Source organism: Salvelinus alpinus, chromosome 14 (assembly GCF_045679555.1).
Source record: "Salvelinus alpinus chromosome 14, SLU_Salpinus.1, whole genome shotgun sequence".
NCBI classification, from domain to species: domain Eukaryota; kingdom Metazoa; phylum Chordata; class Actinopteri; order Salmoniformes; family Salmonidae; genus Salvelinus; species Salvelinus alpinus.
Window position 1 is genome coordinate 29,323,133 of NC_092099.1, and position 23,711 is coordinate 29,346,843.

The 23,711-nt window shown below is 43.4% G+C and overlaps 1 protein-coding gene across 2 annotated transcripts in view; it reads right to left on the reverse strand.

Moving 5' to 3' along the window:
* LOC139538719 (glycogen synthase kinase-3 beta) overlaps positions 1–21,474 on the reverse strand; it is a 41,232-nt gene extending 19,758 nt beyond the window's left edge. The window contains exons 1-2 of one of the 2 annotated variants that reach the window (XM_071341103.1): positions 20,609–21,474; positions 2,849–3,042 (exon numbers count right to left, since the gene is read on the reverse strand). In XM_071341103.1, the coding sequence (XP_071197204.1) occupies positions 2,849–3,042; positions 20,609–20,696 (282 nt within the window). In that variant the 5' untranslated portion in view covers positions 20,697–21,474. The remainder of the gene's footprint in view (positions 1–2,848; positions 3,043–20,608) is intronic. The other variant, XM_071341104.1, reaches the window with a different exon arrangement.
* Positions 21,475–23,711: the final 2,237 nt, after the last annotated feature.

Below are 23,711 nucleotides of genomic sequence, written 5' to 3' on the forward strand. Positions count from 1 at the left end.
GAGAATCCACTCTCACATAGGTACGTGGTTGCAAAGGGCATCAGTGTCTTAACAGCGCGATTTGCCAAGGCAGGATACTCTGAGCGCAGCCCAATCGAGAAATCTGGCAGTGGCTTCTGATTAAATAAAATTTTCACAGAACTGCTTGTTGCAATTTCGATGAGGCTCTCGTGTTCAGATATTGGTAAGTGGACTGGAAACAGGGCATGAAAGGGATAACGAATCCAGTTGTTTGTGTCGTTTGTTTTGGGAAAGTACCTGCATAATTTCGCACCCAATTCACTCAGGTACTTCGCTATATCACATTGTCCATATTCTTGAGTTCATTTGCACACAAAAAAATCATACAATGATGGAAAGACCTGTGTGCTGGCCTTGTTAATGCAGACAGAGAAGAGCTCCAACTTCTTAATCATAGCCTCAATTTTGTCCCGCACATTGAATATAGTTGTGGAGAGTCCCTGTAATCCTAGATTCAGATCATTCAGGCGAGAAAAAACATCACCCAGATAGGCCAGTCGTGTGAGAAATTCATCATCATGCAAGCGGTCAGACAAGTGAAAATTATGGTACGAAAGCCACTCCTACATTGTCTTGGCTGTGTGCTTTGGATTGTTGTCCTGTTGGAAGGTGAACCTTCGCCCCAGTCTGAGGTCCTGAGCGCTCTGGAGCAGGTTTTCATCAAGGATCTCTTTGTACTTTGCTCCGTTTATCTTTCCCTTGATCCTTACTAGTCTCCCAGTCCCTGCTGCTGAAAAACATCCCCAAAGCATGATGCTGCCACCACCATGCTTCATCGTAGGGATGGTATTGGCCAGGTGATGAGCGATGCCTGGTTTCCTCCAGACGTGACGCTTGGCATTCAGGCTAAAGAGTTCAATCTTGGTTTCATCAGACCAAAGAATCTTGTTTCTCATGGTCTGATAGTCCTTTAGGAGCCTTTTTGCAAACTTCAAGCGGGCTGTCATGTGCATTTTATTTAGGAGTGGCCACTCTACCATAAAGGCCTGATTGGTAGAGTGCTGCAGAGATGGTTGTTCTTCTGGAAGGATCGCCCATCTCCACAAAGGAATTCCGGAGCTCTGTCAGAGTGGGTTCTTGGTCACCTCCCTGACCAAGGCCCTTCTCCCCCGATTGCTCAGTTTGGCCGGGCGGCCAGCGCTAGGAAGAGTCTTGGTGGTTCCAAAGTTCTTCCATTTAAGAATGATGGAGGCCACTGTGTTCTTGGAGACCTTCAATGCTGCAGACATTTTTTGGTAACTTTCCCCAGATCTGTGCCTCGACACAATCCTGTCTCGGAGCTCTAAGGACAATTTCTTCGACCTCATGGCTTGGTTTTTGCTCTGACATGTACTGTCAACTGTGGAACCTAATATAGACAAGTGTGCGCTGTTCCAAATCATGTCCAATCAATTGAATTTACCACAGGTGGACTCATATCAAGTTGTAGAAACATCAAGGATGATCAATGGAAACCGGATGCGCCTGAGCTAAATTTCAAGTCTCATAGCAAAGGGTCTGAATAGTTATGTAATTAAGGTATTCCTGTTTTTTATTTTTAATAAGTTAGCAAACATTTAAAAACAACTGTTTTTGCTTTGTCATTATGGGGTATTGTGTGTAGATTGATTAAATAGAAATGTTCTTAATCAATTTTAGAATAAGGCTGTAACGTAACAAAATGTGGAAAAAGTTAAGGCATCTGAATACTTTCCAAATTAACTGTGTGTGTGTGTGTGTGTGTGTGTGTGTGTGTGTGTGTGTGTAGCAGTCATGTGAGGAGACTTAGCGCTCAACAGTCATCGAGTTCACTCTTCCTAACAGCCTCTACATAGGGAGAGAGAGAAAAAGATGGGGGTTGGCTGCTATAAAGGGAAAACAGAACACCTAAAGAGTGAGAAAAATGTGTTAGAAGCTAAGTCTGCTATTGCCTTACGAGCCTGTCTGGCAGAGACTGCTAGCTAGGCTGCTAATCTTAGCCTATGTTGAACTCTGAAAAAGACAATACCTCAAACCAACATATCACTTCTGTCCAACTGTTCAGTACATCTACTGCACCAAAGCCAAAGCTAATGACCTGACAATGACACTCCAAAGCTAGTGACTTTAATGAAAATCCCAAGCTAGTAACTAATGCTAATGTAAACAGACAAAAGCAGACTCTCTCTAGGACTGTCTGTCTGTGTCTTTGTCCTCAGGCTCTCAGCAGGACACTGGCCAGTGCCACCATTCTAATGGTGACATCACCAACAGGCCTGGCTGTCAACAACAACAAGGAGCTGGGACATGTTCCCTCCACTAAGGAACAACAACACATCAGTCAATCCTATACACAGACCTACATGGGGATAGTGATGGTATCCTGAGGCCTAGGAGAAATTCGGTTACTATGGCGACAATCCTGAACTTGACACACACACACACACACACACACACACACACACACACACACACACACACACACACCACACAATGCTACGCAGAGCAGCCATCATTGCATTCACTGATACAACTGAGCAGATATGAACAGATTTGGATTTAGGGGTTTGTTTCTGTAGTAGTCAGTGGGAGTGGTGGTGAACTGACTGACACTTAGTGTGTGTGTTTGTCTCGCTCTGCTCTACTAACGTGGTGCCTGTGATCCATTCACAAAAGGCAAGACAACAATAGTGTGAACAGATGGAGTCATGCTTCACAGATGAACACACTCACACACTCTCTGAATGAAAGTCATCCGTTACAAAGAAAAGGTAGAAGAAAAAGATTGAAAGATGATTGAAGGATGTTACAGTTTCATGAGAGATCAGAGAAACTGTGTGTGTGTGTCTGTGACTGCAGTTTCGCTCACCTTAAACCGCTTGTCCTGCAGAACCTTCTTGATGGCCAGCAGTTCTCCAGAGTCACACAGCTTGGCCTGGTAGACCACTCCGAAGGAGCCGTTCCCAATCACCTTGGTGTCTGTATAGCTGACCTCTTGGGGCCTGTCGGGCCCTTGGCCTGGGGTGGCCACCACCGTCGTCACCTTACTGCCATCCTTGTCCCCTGGAGGGAGGACAAAGAGAGGAGGAGGGGAGATAGTTCAGTGACCGTAGGGGAAATCAGTAAGTGAGACTAGATACGACACACTCAGATGATCACACTGTTAGGGTCATTTTACTAAGCCTGACACACACGTTATTACACGATCATATTACTAAGATATGATACACACATAACAGTCATACATTACTAAACATCAGTGGGACTGGGTTTGAATCTCAGCCAGTGACTTGCATGAATTAGATTATTCAAGACGATTGGTACAGTCAGGATCCATAAACTGGAATAGAGACAGATTCACATATAACTCTCCTCCTCTGCCCTTCCCCCTCTCCTCACTTTCCTTCCTCTACAGTAAATTGCACAGCAGCCCATTCCCTTGGGATTATTGGGAGGCCTACTCCTGTTTAAGTGGGTTTAAACTGAAGTGCGCTGGAGTGTGTGTGTGTGTGTGTCTGTGTCAGGGTTAAAGTCTGTGTTAACTCCTTGTTAAAGGATAACCAGACCTGCCTAGCGTGCCGTGGGTGTCGCGTGCCGTGGTGGGTGTCGCGTGCCGTGGTGGGTGTCGCGTGCCGTGGTGGGTGTCGCGTGCCGTGGTGGGTGTCGCGTGCCGTGGTGGGTGTCGCGTGCCGTGGTGGGTGTCGCGTGCCATGGTGCATGTCGTAGTCATACCACCACCCTCAGCCCCTGCTACCAAACACACATTTAGCTAGGAGTGAAATCTGTTCATATTATTATCATCCATGGGTGTCAAAACCAAGATAATAAATTAAAGTAAAAAATCCAAAATCAGTCCATATTTCCTGACTCTCACTCACACTTACAATGACATAGATACTCAATCTCGATCCCACTCACATCCATAAACCGATTGACTCTCCCTAGCCACCTAAACCCTTGGTTCCTATAGCCTATAGTTCCCTCACAGACAGTCACATGCCATTAACATGACCCATCCCTTACACAAGACCCAGGGAAACGAGGTTACACATTTGCTAAATGTGTAAACTGGTTTGATTCCAGGCTGTATCACAAATGGCCATGATTGGGAGTCCCATAGGGCGGTGCACAATTGCCCCAGCGTCGTCCGGGGTAGGCCGTCATTGTAAATAAGAATTTGTTCTTAACTGACTTGCCTTAATCTTAAATAAAGATTAAATCAAATTAAAAATAAAATAACACTTCCATATTAGTCTGGATCATTGTCCATCCTGCTTGGGAGACAGTACATGACAGAGTTGTTCTAACTATCAAAGCAGAATTCACTCTACTGCAAGACATGGACTACTGTCAGCTGCTTCTGTGGTGAGTGTAGCTGCAGTGCTGAAAGGCAGGCGGGCAATGAAAACATCAGCTGGATGAGTCTGTGGTGTGTTAATGCTGCTGAGCCAACACTAACAGACAGACTCTCTATACCAAACGCCTGCTGGTTCTGAACCTGTCAAAATGAGACAGTGGATGAATGTTATGCTGAAAAAGGAGTACACTCACTTGGTCAATTGTTTGTGTGTCAGAGGAAAGGTTAAACAGCAGTAATTATTCCAGCAGCCTTGATGCAGTCTCACACACTTAGCAACTAGACCTGCAGAAACACACACACTAATGCACGCTGTATCGCCCTCCCTCAGAGAGAGAGAGAGAATAGAACTGTCTACACAATCCAGCAGGATCGTTTCATGAACGCCTCTTCACTTCCTGAAACCGTGAGAAACGTACACATCAGCCACACACACAAACACATGACCTTAGCCCTTAGGGGCGGGTAGGTAGCCTGGCGGGTAGGAGCGTTGGGCCAGCAACCGATGACATGGATGTTGATTAAGGTAGCCCCCGCACGCACCTATCTGATTCAGAGGGGTTGGGTTAAATGCGGAAGACACATTTGAGTTGAATGCATTCAGTTGTACAACTGACTAGGTATCCCCCTTTCCCCCACATCTCCTATTTCTACATTTCTGCTAAGAGGGATGCCATGTTGACCCAACTTTCACTTGGACAATGTACGACTCAGCACACTACTTCCATCAATGCAGTTAGTGCCAAGTAGGAATATCATCACAGTGCAGCACACACACACAAACACAAACACACACACACACACACACACACACACACACATACATTCAAGAGCAGGAAATGACAGACTACACAGAGTAGTCTTTCACACTGTTCATTCACACAGACAAACAGACAGACGAGACACAAATCACACATACGTTTGACCATCATGCTTATCGGTCTACTGGGTCATTTGCATAATTTTATGGAATTAAATTGGCATGTGTATTTTTGTTAGTCGTCATGTATCATTTATCCAATACAACTATCACACGCACACAGCATAGGCCTACAGAGACTATTTTGAGCGGGATTTCTGCTGCAGCTCCTCAGCTGGTTGCTGCTGGGTGAAACATGTGCTTTGCGCACATGTCGCACATGTCATTGCGCAACAATTCTAAATGCAATCAAGTGTTAAAAACTGTTTTGATGGCCACGATTAAAAAGAGCTACTATTTTTATTTGGTAATTGAAGCACGCCTCCCATTCAAGTGAAGGCAACGATAGGCAGGCTGTCAGCACATCACCCATCACTTTACAATGTGAGCTATGCATTTTGAAAACATACTTAGGCCTAATTGTTTGAAAACATATTATGAAGCATGTCTTACCTTGCTTCAAAGTAGCCTAGTCAAAATCAGACTATTGAAACGTGGAGGCAATTCTTTCATAAAGACTTCATAGGCAGCATGTTATATTCTCCTACATTCCATTCACATTTTAACCAACTTCAAAGTGTTTCCTTTCAAATGGTACCAAGAATATACATATCCTTGCTTCAGGGACTGAGCTACAGGCAGTTAGATTTGGGTCATTTTAGGCAAAAATCTTAAAAAGGGGGTGGATCCTTAAGAGGTATACCTTGTGTTTCACAAACAGTAATACAGGGCTCTCCAACCCTGATCCTGGAAAGCTACCCTCCTGAAGGTTTTCACTCCAAAACCTACAGGACGGGAGGTCTCCAGGAACAGGGTTGGAGCACTGTACTAATATACTAGGTCCAAAATCTAAAAGACGGCTTAGATCCAACTGAATTGTGTCAAACCCAAAACTGTTATTATAATACTCTTGATCAGTTACTTTGGGTGAGCATGTCTTAATGTTCCCCCCAAAAAATTGTCTTCTATTCTTTGCCATTTTAACCCACTTTAGCAGGCATTGCTGAACACAGTGCTCATTTCACTAGCAGTCAGTGGAGGTAGAACTGCAAGCATTGTATGATGCTGTATGTGCCTCTAGCATTAAGGGTTGCGAGCAGTTGTGCACGTGACCTTGTTGATGGTGGGAATTGGTGGTCTCATCGTTGAACGACAGTTTTGATATACGTTCATTAAGATCCATTATACCTCATAGCACAACAAACTACTTAATACTAACATATAAATATACTTGCAGATAATGTTGTGTAAAAGTAGCAGAAAGTGTTGAATTATCCACAATAGATATTATTAAAATGTAGTTAATTAAAACACAATATTAAATTGAATTTATATTTTTTCAGTGTGGGTCCGGCCAGAAGCTGTCACTAGTGTACTTGTAACATTGTATCAACTAGCCTATTCTGGGGCCTCAGAGTTTCCTGCATCAGTGAGCTCGGGACAGACAAGCTGTTTTTGCACGAAGGAAAAATGTTCAGTTATTTTATGTTTCCACTGGATATATGGGATCATCAGATCATGATATTTTATTCTTTCACACTAAGACTTGGTAATTAGAGGCAGAGATTGTTGGAAATTATCATTCACAATGACCGTTAAAAAAACGGACTTTGTTGACTTACTGTGTGAGGTGAAGAAAAGAAATGACAGAAGCTAAGCTTATTAGTGGTGGATGTGGTGAGTTAAGACAATCAGACAATCATTGGGTTACGCACCCAATGCATATGGGTGTGGTAAATTTCTCAAATGGACGGTAAATGTTAATCTTCCCGGTCATGTTTGTTAAGTTCATGTTTTAAGTATCCCTATATTTCTGTTATTACGGGGCTATCACTCAGTCAAGAGTGCGCATGCGCAGGAAGTCTTGTGGTTGATGGACCTGGCCTTGAGTGTAATGGCTACTTGTAGTGTGTTCATATAGTATAGTAAACTTTGTTAAACTGGAACCTTGTCGTTGTGTCATTTCGAGTTAACATTGGTAGCAGAGGATGGCTTCTAACTACAATGTGCCACCTCGCTTCGACGAGAAGAGGTCGTACGAAAGTTGGAAAAATGAACTGGGAATCTGGACACGCGTTACTAATCTGGACGCGAAAAAGCAAGCACTTGCGGTGGTATTATCGCTCGAGGGAAGAGCGAGAGATACAGCACTGGAAATATCCGTTGAGGATTTGAACAAGGATGACGGTATGGGAACTTTGATCACAGCACTGGATTCTGTATTTCTTAAAGAAGAGAAAGACCGTGCCTACGAGGCATATTCAAACTTTGACAGTGTTACGAGAGATATTTTGGTTGCAATGACGGACTACATCATTGATTTCGAACAGAGGTACAATAGAATGCGCAAGTACGACATGGTTCTCCCAGATGCAGTGTTAGCGTTCAAGTTGCTAGACACTGCCTGTCTAGATGGTAGGGAGAAACAGTTGGCTTTGACTGCTTTGACTGTGCTGACTTTTGCATCTATGAAGTCGGCACTAAAAATAATATTTGGTGAAAAGACGTCTGTCGCGCCAATAACAGATGGAATGCAAGTGAGTGACGCAGCATATTACACCGAGCAGCACAGAAAAGGCGCCAACAAGTCACGTTCTCAAGACAACCAGAAGAGGGCGCCATTTCACGGCACAAATCCACTGGACAAATATGGAAGGAGATCGAAATGTGCTATCTGTCAAAGCACTTACCATTGGGTTAAAGACTGTCCTCATAAAAATAAACAAGTTAAACTAACAGAGGAAAATGTAAACAGAGATAGAGCAGTGTAACATTACACTGTTTTCAAATGAATCTGCTTCTGATACTGAGATTTTTATAGTTGAATCCTTAGGATCTGCTGTGATTGATACTGCATGTACACGGACAGTGTGTGGTGCAAAATGGCTTGATAGCTATGTCAGTGAACTAAATATGAAAGAAGTACAAAATATGATTGATACACCAAGCAACAGAGCTTTCAAATTTGGAGATGGGAGAATTGTCCATTCTACCAAGAGAGTTAAGATACCAGCAAAAGTTGGTCAGACTAAGTGTCACATTGAAACAGAGGTGGTCCCTACAGATATCCCCTTACTATTAAGCAAAGCCTCCCTCAAGAAGGCAGAGGCTGTACTAGACATAAAAAATGACAAGGCAGTGATGTTTAAACAACCAGTGACTCTTGAACTTACTACCTCAGGCCACTATTGTGTAAACATTTTAGACAAAGACATCACACAGAGTCCATGCAAAAATGAGATTCTGACGGACACAGAGCACATGGAAATTCTGACAGTCACAGAGAACATGAGCACTAAAGAAAAACACAAAGTATTGTTAAAGCTTTACAAACAGTTTGGACATGATACAGTTAACAGACTTCAGAAGTTACTCAGCAGTTCAGGGAATAATGATGATGAGAAGTACGAAACTGGATACAAAGTGTACTACAAACGAGTTGACTGTCAAGAGTGGAAAGGACCGGGAGTAGTCATTGGTCAAGATGGTGTGGTGATATTTGTGATGCACGGAGGCATCATTGTCAGGGTGCATCACTCAAGATTGCGGAAAGTAAATGATCAACAAGATAGAGGGGCTGTTGCTGAGAATCAGTCTCCTAATGAAAATGACAAAAAGGACACAGTAACAGACACAAACCTACCAGATGTCGCATCCAATGATATGGACACTGAAACTGACACAGGAAATGGAGCAGAGACCTTCAACCATGCCACAGGTAATACTATTGAGTGTTCAAATGAGGAAAACATTCAACAACAGCCACGTGTTAAGAGAACATGGTTGTTCCAATCTGAAAACTGGACAAACTGTTAAATACATGGACAGAGAAAGGGGTATTTCACATACAGCAACCGTCATTGGACGAGCAGGAAAAGCAAAACACAAGAACTGGTACAACTTGCAGTACTCTGAACCAGCTACACTTTCTGGTACAACAGGGTCAGCTGACCTGTCACTTGTAGATAATATCAGAATTGAACCAATGGAAAATCGAGAAAAACAGAATGACATTCAAAATGATGATGTACTTGAAACAAAGGACGTGTCATTTGACTCAGCTAAGCTAGATGAGCTCAGTAATTGGAGGAAAAATGGAGTGTTTGAGGAAGTCAAAGACATTGGCCAAAAATGCTTCTCAACAAGGTGGGTGTGTACCCTAGAGGTTTTGAGGAGCTGGCTGCTAAAGAACTCCCAAAAGACTCACCGACATGCGCCTCAGAGTCACTCAGATTGCTGATGTCAGTGATCTGCCAGAAAAAATGGAAACTTAATTCCATAGACATCAAATCTGGATTTTTGCAGGGAACAGAGCTGTCAAGGGACATTCACATCCGACCTCCGCCTGAAGCTAAAAGCGAAGGAACACTGGAAACTAAAAGAGTGTGTGTATGGACTGGCAGATGCATCACTCTACTGGTACAACAAAGTCAAGGCAACAATGCTGAGTAGAGGTGGAAAAATGTCACAAGTGGATCCTGCAGTCTTCTATTGGCTTGATCAAGACTGCAATGTGACTGGAGTACTTGCCTGTCATGTTGATGACTTTATCTTGGGTGGCTCACAAACCTTTGCTTCAACTGTGATTCCACACCTCAAAGCTGTTTTCTAGGTTGGCCGTGAGGAGCATGATCATTTTTGTTATGTTGGCATAGAGTTTATTGCAGTTGATAGAAAAATACTGATGCAACAGGAGAGCTATATCAAGAATCTTCAACCCATCCACATGGATTCTTCAAGAGCCGTACAAAGGAATTCCCCTCTATGTGGAATTGAAGCTGGTCAATTGAGGTCAAAGATAGGACAAATTTTATGGGCTGCGAGACAGAGTAGACCTGGTTTGATGGTTGCAACTTGGCATCTAACACAAAACACTGAACAAACCATTCATGAGGCAAACAAAGTTGTTCGTAAACTGAAATCACAACAAGTGACTTTAAAGTTTCAGCATGTTGGAAAAGATGACTCTTTGAAACTAGTTGTCTTCAGTGATGCTTCGCTAGGTTAACACTGGTGGGACAAAATGGCACTTTCTACCTGTAGTTTGTGTCACTGACAACTACTCATTAGTTGATGCTGTGAAGTCAACCAAGTCTGTCACAGAGAAAAGACTTCGAGATTAGCAGCATCAAGGAACTTATTCAAGCACAGAGAATCCAGCGGATTCTGTGGTCGACCACAAAGGAACAGCTTGCTGACTGTCTGACTAAAAAAGGAGCATCCGGTCTTGTGCTCCTACACGCTCTCGCTCCTACAGGCTCTCAGTAATGGAAAGTGGCAGCTTGAGTAATACAAATAAAAACTGTCACACAACCCATTTGTAATGGGGATCTTGAATAATACTTGGACATTTAATTATGTTGTTGATGTTTTATTTGTCTTTAAAGAAAAGGGGGAGATTGTTAAGTTCATGTTTTAAGTATCCCTATATTTCTGTTATTACGGGGCTATCACTCAGTCAAGAGTGAGCATGCGCAGGAAGTCTTGTGGTTGATGGACCTGGCCTTGAGTGTAATGACTACTTGTAGTGTGTTCATATAGTATAGTAAACTTTGTTAAACTGGAACCTTGTCGTTGTGTCATTTCGAGTTAACAATGTTCTCCGGCGTCACATTTTCCTAATGAAAATCCTGAAACACACACAGCATACACTGTGTGGTGGTGTGGGAGCGGGTCAACAGTCTCCAGTGTATGTATGGCTGTCTGGGAAGCAGGCAGACTTTCTGAATTAATCCAAATCTCTCTCTCCCCTAAAGAAGACCCGTGGAGCAGTACTATCTAATGGGTGTGGCCTAAGGCAGAGACATCTGACATCTGGATATCACTAGGGTTGGGCAATATTTGGGCCTCTTCTACGATATGCTACTCCAAATATCACGATATCCCAAATAATCATTTTGCGCTGTTATCGACTAGATAAATCCAGCCTGTGCAACTTTTGTGCTTATTTACGATATTATAGTCACATTCACTTTAAAAAATCTTATTATGGAGAAAAAAATAAGGTTTAGTTAATACATTGACTTAATTTTCAACATACTGATACAGCCTAACTGATAAAACTGAATCGTTTTGATTTGTAAAGGTTAAAATAGAGTAGTCTTCACGATATATCATCTTGAACGTAATGAAATTTCATCAATGTCAAATATCACAATATTCGATTTAATCATATATTGGCCCAACCCTAGATATCAACACAGCCCTTAATGGGAGGAGTAGAAGGGTTGTCAGTGTGTAGGTAATAACTATTACATTAGAGTAATAACAATATTTAACATCCCTCTCTCCCTTTCGCTCTTTCTTCTCAGTTCTCTGATGCTCAGTCTGTCTGTTTCTTTCTGTTTGTTCTTCAGTTGGTTTAACACGCTCTGCCCTTTTTTGCACATTAACCGGCAGCTTAAATTGAACATCATGTTCAATTTGTTCAGGTCTTCATTGAGACCGAAGGAAATAGAGTAAGAGAGAATGAGAAAGAGAAAGAGAAAAAGAAAGAGCTTTGAAATGCTAAACAAGCTGCTAATTTTTCCTGGCCAGCTGCTGGGGGGGGGGGGGGGCGGCAACGTTCACTCTAGGACCATACACTCTGGCTACAGCTGCTTCAGAACATCGGCCAAGTTAGTCACACACACTGGCGCACGTGCCTGGGGGGGAGAAAGAGAGAGAGAGAGGCCTGGTGTCTGGCTGTGTGTAATCTTGATGGTCCGGTGGGTAATTTTCTGTGATGAGACTTAAAAGGAGTCTCAGCCTGCAGCCTCGCCCCAATAACACACATCACTATTTATAACACAGGTGTGTGAGCACAAAGAGGGAGCGTGAGATGGGGAGAGGGGAGGGAAAGGCATTCTTCTGCAACGCTGTAAGTGCTAAATAATGCTTTCTAATCCCAACTCCCATCTGCACGCTCTCAACCATACACTCAACCATACACTTTCCATACATCATCCAGTGAAAGGGAAACTTGCATCGTGAAACAGTATCTGAGATCCGTCACCACTGCCACAGCATGAGCCCCCCACCTCTCTCTGAGTAGCCCACACACAGACTTACAGAAGTGCAGAAGGTGACAGGCCTAATGGTACTGTATGTAGAGCTAGGCTGGGGTTGAACTATGTATTGCAGCATCTTCAGTCTTATACATTGTGACACATAGGCCTACTCCAATTGAGCCCATTCATAGACGCAAACTACCTTTAGTGTCTATTCATGAAGGTATCTTCTGGCCGTGGGAGTTTTGTTTAGTGCCCCAACGCTCGTAACACGCATCGTTTGTGATGGAAGACAGCTAATTAGCACAGGTGGTCGCCTCAATCTAGCATGCTCCAACACCTGTGTGTTAGTGTAACTGGGGAGGAAGTGTAGAGGAAGTGTAGCTCGTCGGCTGGAGGCTCAAGGCCGTACGCATCTGTGCAAACCTCCTACAGTAAGAATATGTTTTATTTGACAGATTATTTCTCGCTGATATGAAAGATAAGTCCCGTATGTTTCGAAAACCGTATTGCAAGCGGTGATTGACGTTTCTCAACATTAAAACTCAGGATTGTAGTCCATATTGTCCCACCAGTAAGCGGTGCTTATAGCTGAGAACCCTTTGGGATAAGGCAGAATGCCTCGGTTTTATGTCCCTATATAAAAATAGCAAAAAAGTTCAAATGATTGAGTGACAGGTTGGCGCAAGATAAAATCTGTGTCTACGCTGCGTCAGCACAATTGACAAGAGCGTGCCGCAGTGTGTCTAGGGGGGGCTATGGAAAGCCACTGAGGCGGTTAAGTACGACTCCTTTGGGTTTCCCATAACAAGAGGGAGACATATTTTTTTACGTGAGTGAATAACGTGATACGTCTTCGCCTGTAATATTTGATTTATTAGGGTCAAGTTTACCAGTCGGGCCCTGGTGAGGACGCTGTGTTAGAGGCCTCCTTACTACTCGTCTGCTGTTGCTATTGTGGGTGCTCTGCAGGAGTGTCTGCCCTATGATGAGGTGTGTGAGGTTTTCATCCTGACATTGACTGACACTGAATTGATTATGACCGAGCTTTCTCCAGAGCCTGGAGAGGATGTGCTCTGACACTTTCCCCGGACTTGGAGAAAAAATGACTGCACAGCTAAATGTTCCTGGATGTGGCACAGAAGTTGTGTCACTGCTGGGGGGTCAGGATACAACCCCAGTGTCCACTGCATTGTTCGGGGGAGAGAATGCTCCCCTACCTGCTTCAACAAAGGCCCCTGCGGGGAAGTTTGTGCCCCTGCATCGCCAAAAGGTTAGTGGACAGTGTTTAGGGGCAAAGTGTTCATCTGCCTCGGGGAAACTGCTATGATGTTCCTTTATTTTCTCCGCCAATCTATATATTCACCAAATGGACATAACATGTTGGTCAATACAGTTGAAGTCGGAAATTTACATACACCTTAGCCAAATACATTTAAACTCAGTTTTTCACAACTCCTGATTTAATCCTTGTAAAAAATCCCTGTCTTAGGTCAGTTAGGATCACCACTCTTTTTTAAGAATGTGAAATGTCAGAATAATAGTAGAGAATAATTTATATCAGCTTTTATTTCTTTCATCACATTCCCAGTGGGTCAGAAGTTTACATACACTCAATTAGTATTTGGTAGCATTGCCTTTAAATTGTTTAACTTGGGCCAAACGTTTCGGGTAGCCTTCCACAACCTTCCCACAATAAGTTGGGTGAATTTTGGCCCATTCCTCCTGACAGAGCTTGTGTAACTGAGTCAGGTTTGTAGGCCTACTTGCTCGCACACGCTTTTTCAGTTCTGCCCACAAATGTTCTATAGGATTGAGGTCAGGGCTTTGTGATGGCCACTCCAATACCTTGACTTTGTTATCCTTAAGACATTTTGACTCACAACTTTGGAAGTATGCTTGGGGTCACTGTCCATTTGGAAGACCCATTTGCGACCAAGCTTTAACTTCCTGACTGACTCCAAACATAACAATGGTCATTATGGCCAAACAGTTCTATTTTTGTTTCATCAGACCAGAGGACAATTCTCCAAAAAGTACGATCTTTATCCCCATGTGCATCACAATGTAAATGAAGGCTGTGTTTGTTTCAATCCTGCCCACAAAACACAAGTAATCATCAATTCGGAGTGCAGCTGCATACGACCTGATCGCAATGTGTATCGTAAATTTGTGTTGACTTTGGATATCCCTGTGGATAGGGACCATCTGTAAATTACACAATGTACATGGGACAATATGTTAAAATACTATCGCTCCAAACCAAATATAAACTGTAGACATCATATACAAATATTGAAAGCATGCAACATGAAAATATTGTCTCATTTACATTGTGTAATTTATTGACGGTCCCTAACTAGGCCCGGAGATAGGCTATCCATAGTCAATGTCAGGTCGCACGCCAGCAGGCTGAAGGAAATTGGCTAAATAATTTGGCTAACACTTCCCACCTGCGAACACAGACGAGACACGCACATCAAACCACACCCCAAAACCAACTCACGTCAGTCATGGCCGCTAGCATTTCGTAATGAACCAAACCTAAAACGAGGCCATATCAGGAAGTGCAGTTGCCCTTTAAAAACAAACTAATGACATGTTGCACCTCCAACGTGCTACCTTTAAAAGAGCCAGGAGGAGGCCACATGAGAACAGCAGGTCAATGGTGCACTTACAACAGCAATTTCTGAACGCCGTGTCTCCCGCTTGCTAGCGTAGTAACGACTACCTAGCGGCTTCCCTGTTTCATCTACTGCTGTTCACTGGACTCTATGATCACTTGGCTACATAGCTGATGCCTGCTGGACTGTTCATTAATCACTGTACAGCATTTTGTTTATTTTGTTTATCTGTCGTCCGTAGCCTCGAACTCAGGCCCTGTGTGTAGTTAACTGACCCTCTCTGCCCATTCATCGCCATTTTACCTGTTGTTGTTGTCTTAGCTGATTAGCTGTTGTTGTCTTACCCGTTATTGTCTTAGCTAGCTCTCCCAATCAACACCTGTGATTGCTTTATGCCTCGCTTTGTCTCTCTCTATTGTCAATATGCCTTGTATACTGTTGTTTAGGATAGTTATCATTGTTTTAGTTTACTGCGGAGCCCCTAGTCCCACTCAACATGCCTCAGATACCCCTTTTATCCCACCTCCCACACATGCGGTGACCTCACCCAGCATAACTAGTGCATCCAGAGATGCAATCTCTCTTATCGTCACTCAATGCCTAGGTTTACCTCCACTGTACCCGCACCCTACCACACCCCTGTCTGTACATTAAGCCCTGAATCTATCCTACCACGGCCAGAAATCTCTGTCCCCAACGTACTAGACAACCTGTTTTGATAGCCTTTAGCCATACCCTCATCCTACTCTGTTCCTCGGGTGAAGTGGAGGTTAAAACTTTTTAGGGATAGGGGGCAGCATTTTCACTTTGGATGAATAGCGTGCCCATAGTGAACTGCCTCCTACTCTGTCCCAGATGCTAATATATGCATATTATTATTACTATTGGATATAAAACACTCTGAAGTTTCTAAAACTGTTTGAATTATGTCTGTGAGTATAACAGAACTCATATGGCAGGCAAACTTCCAAACAGGAAGTGGAAATTCTGAGGCTGGTTGATTTTCAACTCATTGCCTATTCACATCCCAGTAAGATATGGATCTGTTCGCACTTCCTACACCTTCCACTAGATGTCAACAGTATGTAGAACGTTGAATGAAGCCTCTAGTGTGATGTGGGGCCGGATGGCAACTTATTGAGTCAGTGGTCTGGCAGAATGCCAGTTCCTGGTCACGCGCATTCCTCATGATATCGCCTTGCGTTCCATTGCTTCTGTAGACACAAAGGAATGCTCCGGTTGGAACGTTATTGGATATATATGATAACAACATCCTGAAGATTGATTCTCTACTTAGTTTGACCAGTTTATTCGACCTGTAATATAACTTTTTGAAGTTTTCGTCCGAGTTCGCCTGGACCGGCGCCAGCGTTTGGACATGTGAACTAAACGTGCTAGCAAAAGTAGCTACTTGGACATAAATATTTGACATTATCGAACAAAACAACAATTTATTGTGGAACTAGGATTCCTGGGAGTGCATTCTGATGGAGATCATCAAAGGGAATATTTATGATGTAATTTCGTATTTCTGTTGACTCCAACATGGCGAAGAAATGTTGTGTATATCTGAGCGCCGTCTCAGATTATTGCATGGTGTGCTTTTTCCGTAAAGTTTTTTATTTTTTATTTTTTTTAAATCTGACACAGCGGTTGCATTAAGAACAAGTGTATCTTTAATTCTAAGTAAAACATGTATCTTTCATCAAAGTTTATGATGAGTATTTCCCGTTATTTGATGTGGCGCTCTGCAATTTCTCCGGATATTTTGGAGGCATTTCTAAACATGGCGCCAATATAAACTGAGATTTTTGGATATAAATATGCACATTATCAACAAAACATACATGTATTGTGTAACATGATGTCCTATGAGTGTCATCTGATGAAGATCAAAGGTTAGTGATTAATTGTATATCTCTATTTCTGCTTTTTGTGACTCATATCTTTGGCTGGGAAAAATGGCTGTGTTTTTTGGACTTGGCGGTGATCTAACATAAATAAATATGTTGTGTTTTCGCTGTAAAATATTTTTTTTTTTTAAATCGGACACGATGGGTAGATTAACCCAGGCCCTGCGTGTCCCCAGGCACTCTCATTTGTTGACTTCTGTAACCGTAAAAGCCTTGGTTTCATGCATGTTAACATCAGAAGCCTCCTCCCTAAGTTTATTTTACTCACTGCTTTAGCACACTCCGCCAACTCTGAAGTCCTTGCCGTGTCTGAATCCTGGCTTGGAAAGGCCACCAAAAATTCTGAGATTTCCATCCCCAACTACAACATTTTCCGTCAAGATAGAACTGCCAAAGGGGGAGGAGTTAGCCTGCAAAGTTCTGTCATATTTTCCAGGTCTATGCCCAAACAGTTTGAGCCCTGTACACAATATGTGAATTGATTTTCCCCCATCTATCTTCAGAGTTGGTTCTGTTAGGTGACCTAAACTGGGATATGGTTAACAACCCGGCAGTCCAACAATCTAAACTAGATGCCCTCAATCTCACACAAATTATCAAGGAACCCACCAGGTACAACCCTAAATCCGTAAACATGGGCACCCTCAGATATTATCCTGACCAACTTGCCCTCCAAATACACCTCTGCTGTTTTCAATCAGGCTCTCAGCGATCACTGCCTCATTGCCTGCATCCGCTATGGATCCGTGGTTATACAAACATTCCTCATCACTGTCTAACGCTCTCTAAAACACTTCTGCGAGCAGGCCTTTCTAATCGACCTGGCCCGGTTATCCTGGAAGGATATTGACCTCATCCCGTCAGTAAAGGATGCCTTGTCGTTCTTTAAAAATAATTTCCTCACCATCTTAAATAAGCATGCTTCTTTCAAAAAATGTAGAACGAAGAACAGATATAGCCCTTGGTTCACTTCAGACATGACTGCCCTCGACCAGCACAAAAACATCCTGTGGCGGACTGCACTAGCATCGAATAGTCCCCGCGATATTCAACTTTTCAGGGAAGTCAGGAACCAATACACGCAGTCAGTTAGGAAAGCAAAGGCTAGCTTTGTCAAACAGAAATTTTCATCCTGTAGCTCTAACTCCAAAAAGTTGAGGCACTAAAGTCCATAGAGAATAAGAGCACCTCCTCCCAGCTGCCCACTGCACTGAGGCTAGGAAACACGGTCACCACCGATAAATCCACGATAATCAAGAATTTCAATAAGCCTTTCTCTACGGCTGGCCATGCTTTCCTCCTGGCTACCCCAAACCCCGGCCAACAGCTCCTTACCCCCCGCCAGTACTTGCCCAAGCCTCCCCAGCTTCTCCTTCGTCCAAATCCAGATAGCAGATGTTCTGAAAGAGCTGCAAAACCTGGACCCGTACAAATCAGCTGGGCTAGACAATCTGGACCCTCTCTTTCCAAAATTAACCGCCTCCATTGTTGCAACCCCTATTACTAGCCTGTTCAACCTCTCTTTCGTATCGTCCGAGATCCCTAAAGATTGGAAAGCTGCAGCGGTCATCCCCCGCTTCAAAGGGGGTGACACTCTAGACCCAAACTGTTACAGACCTATATCTATCCTGCCCTAACTTTCTAAAGTCTTCGAAAGCCAAGTTAAAAAACAGATCACTGACCGTTTCAAATCCCACCGTACCTTCTCTGCTGTGCAATCCGGTTTCAGAGCTGGTCATGGGTGCACCTCAGCCATGCTCAAGGTACTAAACGATATCATAACCACCATCGATAAAAGACAGTACTGTGCAGCCGTCTTCATCGACCTGGCCAAGGCCTTCGACTCTGTCAATCACCATATTCTTATCGGCAGTCTCAACTGCCTTGGCTTCTCAAATGACTGCCTCGCCTGGTTCACTAACTACTCGCCTTATCTCAGCTCACTGGTCACCATAACAACACCCACCCGTAGCACACACTCCAGCAGGTATCTCACTGGTCATCCCCAAAGCCAACACCTGCTTTGGCCGCTTTTCCTTCCAGTTCTCTGCTGCCAATGACTGGAACGAACTGCAAAAATCGCTGAAGTTGGAGACTTATATCTCCCTCACTAACTTTAAGCATCAGTTATCTGACCAGCTTACCGATCGCTGCAGCTGTACACAGGCCATCTGTAAATAGCCTATCCAATCTACCTACCTCATCCCCATATTATTTGTATTTACTTTTTTGCTCTTTTACACACCAGTACTTCTGCTTGCACATCATCATCTGCTCATCTATCACTCCAGTGTTCATTTGCTAAATTGTAATTACTTGGCTACTATAGCCTATTTATTGCCTTACATCCTCACGTCATTTGCACACACTGTGTATGGACTTTTTCTATATGTGTAACTCTGTGTTGTTGTTTGTGTCGCACTGCTTTGCTTTATCTTGACCAGGTCGCAGTTGTAAATGAGAACTTGTTCTCAACTGGCCTACCTGGTTAAATAAAGGTGAAATTAAATTATTTAAAAAATGTAATCAGCCAGGGGCAACTGGTAGGGTAGAGGATGATTTAGGTGACCCAGACACCGGCCCAAAACAAGTTAAGCTACCCCAGTATCCCCTTGAACGTTTAGGATTGCAAAACTAAAAAGACATACCAGACAAGACAGAGACCGCAACAGATGAATAGAATATGATGGAGGCACACCAGAAGAACAGAATAGGCCATAACAAACAAAAGAGGATAGACAAAGGAGACAGTAGCAAACAAGAACCTGAAACAGCAACAGACAAGACACAGAAAAAGTGGGGGACAGATGGAGAGTGAACAGAACACATAGTAGACTATCACTTCAAGCTGCTCTATATATTCTAAATTAGTTGTATTTATTTATACAATTTATAACAGGTGAAATACAGCCTGTGAAAATATAAAACATGGATTACAAAGAATTTGAAGGTGAGGTGAAAAGGCCTGTGAAATTACTATTAAAACAATTGTTTACTTTTACAAGGTCAAGACGAGAGAGGAGGGTAGACAAGAGACAGCAACAGACAACAAAGAGAAAGTGATGGAGAGAGGCAGAGGGGTGAGCACACAGTAGACCATAACTTAAATCTGCTCTATGGATTCTAATTACTGCACAGTGTGTGAGAAAGGGTGTTTGGGTACGGTGGGATTATTTAATCAGTTTGGCTCAGATGGACAGGTCAGAGTCTATCTGAAGTTGTTGAGTGGTTTTTGGCAATACACTGTATATGTATGTGTTCCAGAGAAGAGAGACCCACAGTAGCTATTATAACTGAGTACTGGCAGTGTCTGCTGTGGCAGGTGGGAAGGTGCAAGTTACCTGAAAAATATAAACTCTCTCATTGTTGTAATTTCTCTTCCCAATGTTAATCTCAAAGTGCACCACATTCATGCATTTTACTGATGAAATTCCCGTTTCTTTTTTGACGGGGGAGATTGCCCCCGGACCCCCCTACCGGCTTTGGGCTAAGCACCAAATATCTTCAAATCCTAGAAACACATTTGCAATTTCAACTGCCCCCTTAGTGACTTTATCCTGGCGCTGGGTCGATCTGGAGAGATCAGAAATCGGTTAGCATAAATCTGGTGATCTGATGGACTAGACATGTGGTCCCTCCCCACAGAAACCAGGGTGTCACTCTATGCCTGAGAATCTCAGCAAGGACACAGAAGGAAAAGCCTGCCTGTCCTTTCAGACCTAGCATCGAGTCAATGTGCTTAACAATGAGAATGCTAGGTTAGTTTAAAATTGGTTTTATTCAAAAGGCTGGCAAGTTAGTTAGATGATTAAAAATGGTAGACTTACTGCTGACTTTCATAGAGCCAAACGCCGAGGGCTGCGGCACTGGTTTGCAGCTCTCTGCGAAGGAGGTGGTTCTGGGCCGACCAGACATGGCAATCCCCGAATCAAATACTGTAGACTACGTGAGTGTAGATGTCTTGGTAGGTTTATCTTTCTAAACCTTTGCATCCAAAGAATAACAGTTCCTTAATCTGAATGTTTGATTATTCACAATATGATATTTAAATCAACTCCTCTGTCCACGAGCCTTGACAGCCGTTATTTAGTCTATCAATCACCCTTTTTCGTACACTAACAGTAATTCAAAGCATCCTATTTCCCTTTGAGCCCTCGTTTTCCTTCAGTTGCTAGGCCTTGGAGAGACGTCTTCCAACTAAAATAATCATGAAGCTGGCCTCCGCAATAAACCCACTGCACTGCTGGTTTGATTTATCTTACGTGGTCACAGTTGAACACAAAACGACAAAAGTGAGACGATCAGACATGGGGAATGGTTGCTGTATATTCCTATAGATGCAGGGCCATGCAGTTCCTCTTTATATTCCGATGTGAAGACTCAATGACCCGACCGCCATGGCTGCTCGCTCTCCTACCCTACAGACAATTCAAACGGAAAAATCTGCCAGTTGCCCAATCAATATGTGAACGATTTCTACGGCCCTTCAAATTTGTCCCAACTACATACACGGCGACGTCCAAATACGGTTCTTCTAGTATCGGGTATTGAGGAAACCCTGTGCGTTTCGTTCTTCGGGAAGTGGCAGTCCAAGCCTGAAATTCTTCTTTATTCCTTCCTCCTCAGCTCGCTGTCTTTGTCACTACGGACCTTTGTAACGTTATTTGCGTAAATTGTGAGCCTTGGTTTTATGTGTAGATGCGCGTGGCGACAGGGTTACGCAAATAAACCACTGTAGAGAATCTGAGAATTGTGCACGCGCAAGGGTGAATCTGAGGTAGCCGATTCAGCCAATCCGAAACGTATCCCTTGGCGATGGGCAGATAGCCCGTACTGTACACCAATAAGGACGCTGTTCTTGTAAAACACATGGCATAATGTTCCTGACACCGCCCCTGGTGTTCAGAGGCTCGTGTCCGTGCGTTATGGGCACTGGGAAAATGGGCGGGGTATTCAGAGAGATTGATAGCAGTCTCAGCCAATCCAACTGAGGGACACACTACTTGCACCAATGGCTAAACAGCTGCTACCGACCGTGCACCGGTAGCAAAGTTGCAATGCGGGGATTCAATTAATCTCACCCAGACGCCCAAGGACGCGTGCACCGTTAAAAGTTGACTGCATTTGATTTAAAACCGGGCAGCCTCCCGGCTTGAGCGAACAGGGAAGTCGGGTCAAAACAGAAGTGCTGAAGCACAAGCAAAGTAATGAGTATGATTTTGTGTTTTCCCATGCAAAAGTTAATGCTTTCGATAAATGCGCTTTATCTTCCTTCCCCAATGAAAACTAGATAGAAAATGCGAACATTATTTGATGGAAAACATATGTTTTATGTTTCTGGAGGATCCACCATGCTGCATTGTTGACAAAATGACCGAGCAGGTGCAGATTACTGTTGGATTTGAGAAGGGCGCTCCTTCCTCCCCGTTTTGTCACGATGACGTGACGGGTTGGGCCAACGTAAAAGATCTCCCTCACTGTTGCTATGTCAACTCTTGCAATCTACCCAATTGCATGAGGCAGGCGACAACTGATACTTTTAAACACAACCCATGACAGTCAAAGGAGAGTGGTTCCATTTTACTCTCAGTTGATACTAAAACATTTCTCTAATATGTGTGTGTGTGTGCGAGCGCGTGTGTGTGCCAGCCAGAGGAAAGATTAAACAGCAGTAATTATGCCAATAAAAGACAACACTCACACACAGCAATTAGACCTGCTCTGGGTCTGACTGGGCCACCTGCAGAAACACACACACACACACACACACACACACACACACACACACACACACACACACACACACACACACACACACACACACTGTATCTCCTACCCTTTCTGCATCTCTCTCTGACTGGGTGTGCAGATTTTCCAGCTGTGGGTATTGATTTCCACACATAATGTTTGTCATTGTGTGTGCGTGTGCGTGTGCGTGTGTGTGTGTGTGTGTGTGTGTGTGTGTGTGTGTGTGTGTGTGTGTGTGTGTGTGTGTGTGTGTGTGTGTGTGTGTGTGTGTGTGTGTAGTCGGAGGGTAAGGGATCATTGGCTATTATTATGTCATTACAATGTCATTACATTAGTAGGCCTACAGTATGTGAAGCCACACACACACACACATTATGCTTATCCTCATTAAGGCTGTAGAGCCCAGGTCACCGTGATTGGTACACTATTATACACAATATGTGATCTTGAACATAAAACCATCTTGAAGGATAGAAATGAGTCATCCTTGATGGTTGCTCCACAGGAGAACCCTACTCAAGTCATCTGCTGTCTAAGAAGTTAAAGGGGCTTATGTGCTGTTTATGTGTACTCTTTTATGTATTTTATGTTCATCTGAGGATGCTGTATCAAAGGGAGTTTTTTTCCCGGTGTGGTCTTTCAGCAGTGATGATGCAGGAAAAAGAAGACCAGCATCAGAAACAGAGGCAGTAGTACAGAAAGTATGGGAGATGCTGCTTTCTCTTTAAGCAAACACTTCCCGGGGCGTGGGAGCGCACACACACACACACACACACACAAATCAGTGTATTAAAGACAAACTGGGATGAAAGAGCCTTAAGGAATGAAAGGAGAGAGATGATTGAATGCGAGAGAAAAAAGCACTACCTCTCTAAATGTTTTGCTCTTCTTTTGTCTATCTCAGGTTGGTGCTATAAGGGAATTATGCAACATAAAGAATGTTATTTATTCATTCTTAATGGTCTTATGAGCTAGTTCAGTGCCAAATAATCCAACAGCGAACAGTCTTATGGTGGCATTTTCACTGTTTAGCATTGGATTTATGAGTTTAGAGCGCTTACAAAAGTCTATAAGGTCATCAGCTTTTATACTATGCAGTTACTGTGTCACGTTTACTCCCGCTCCCCCGTTGTATCACCCATCAGGCAGTATTGTTTGTTTTCATGTTCAGACGCTACTCCT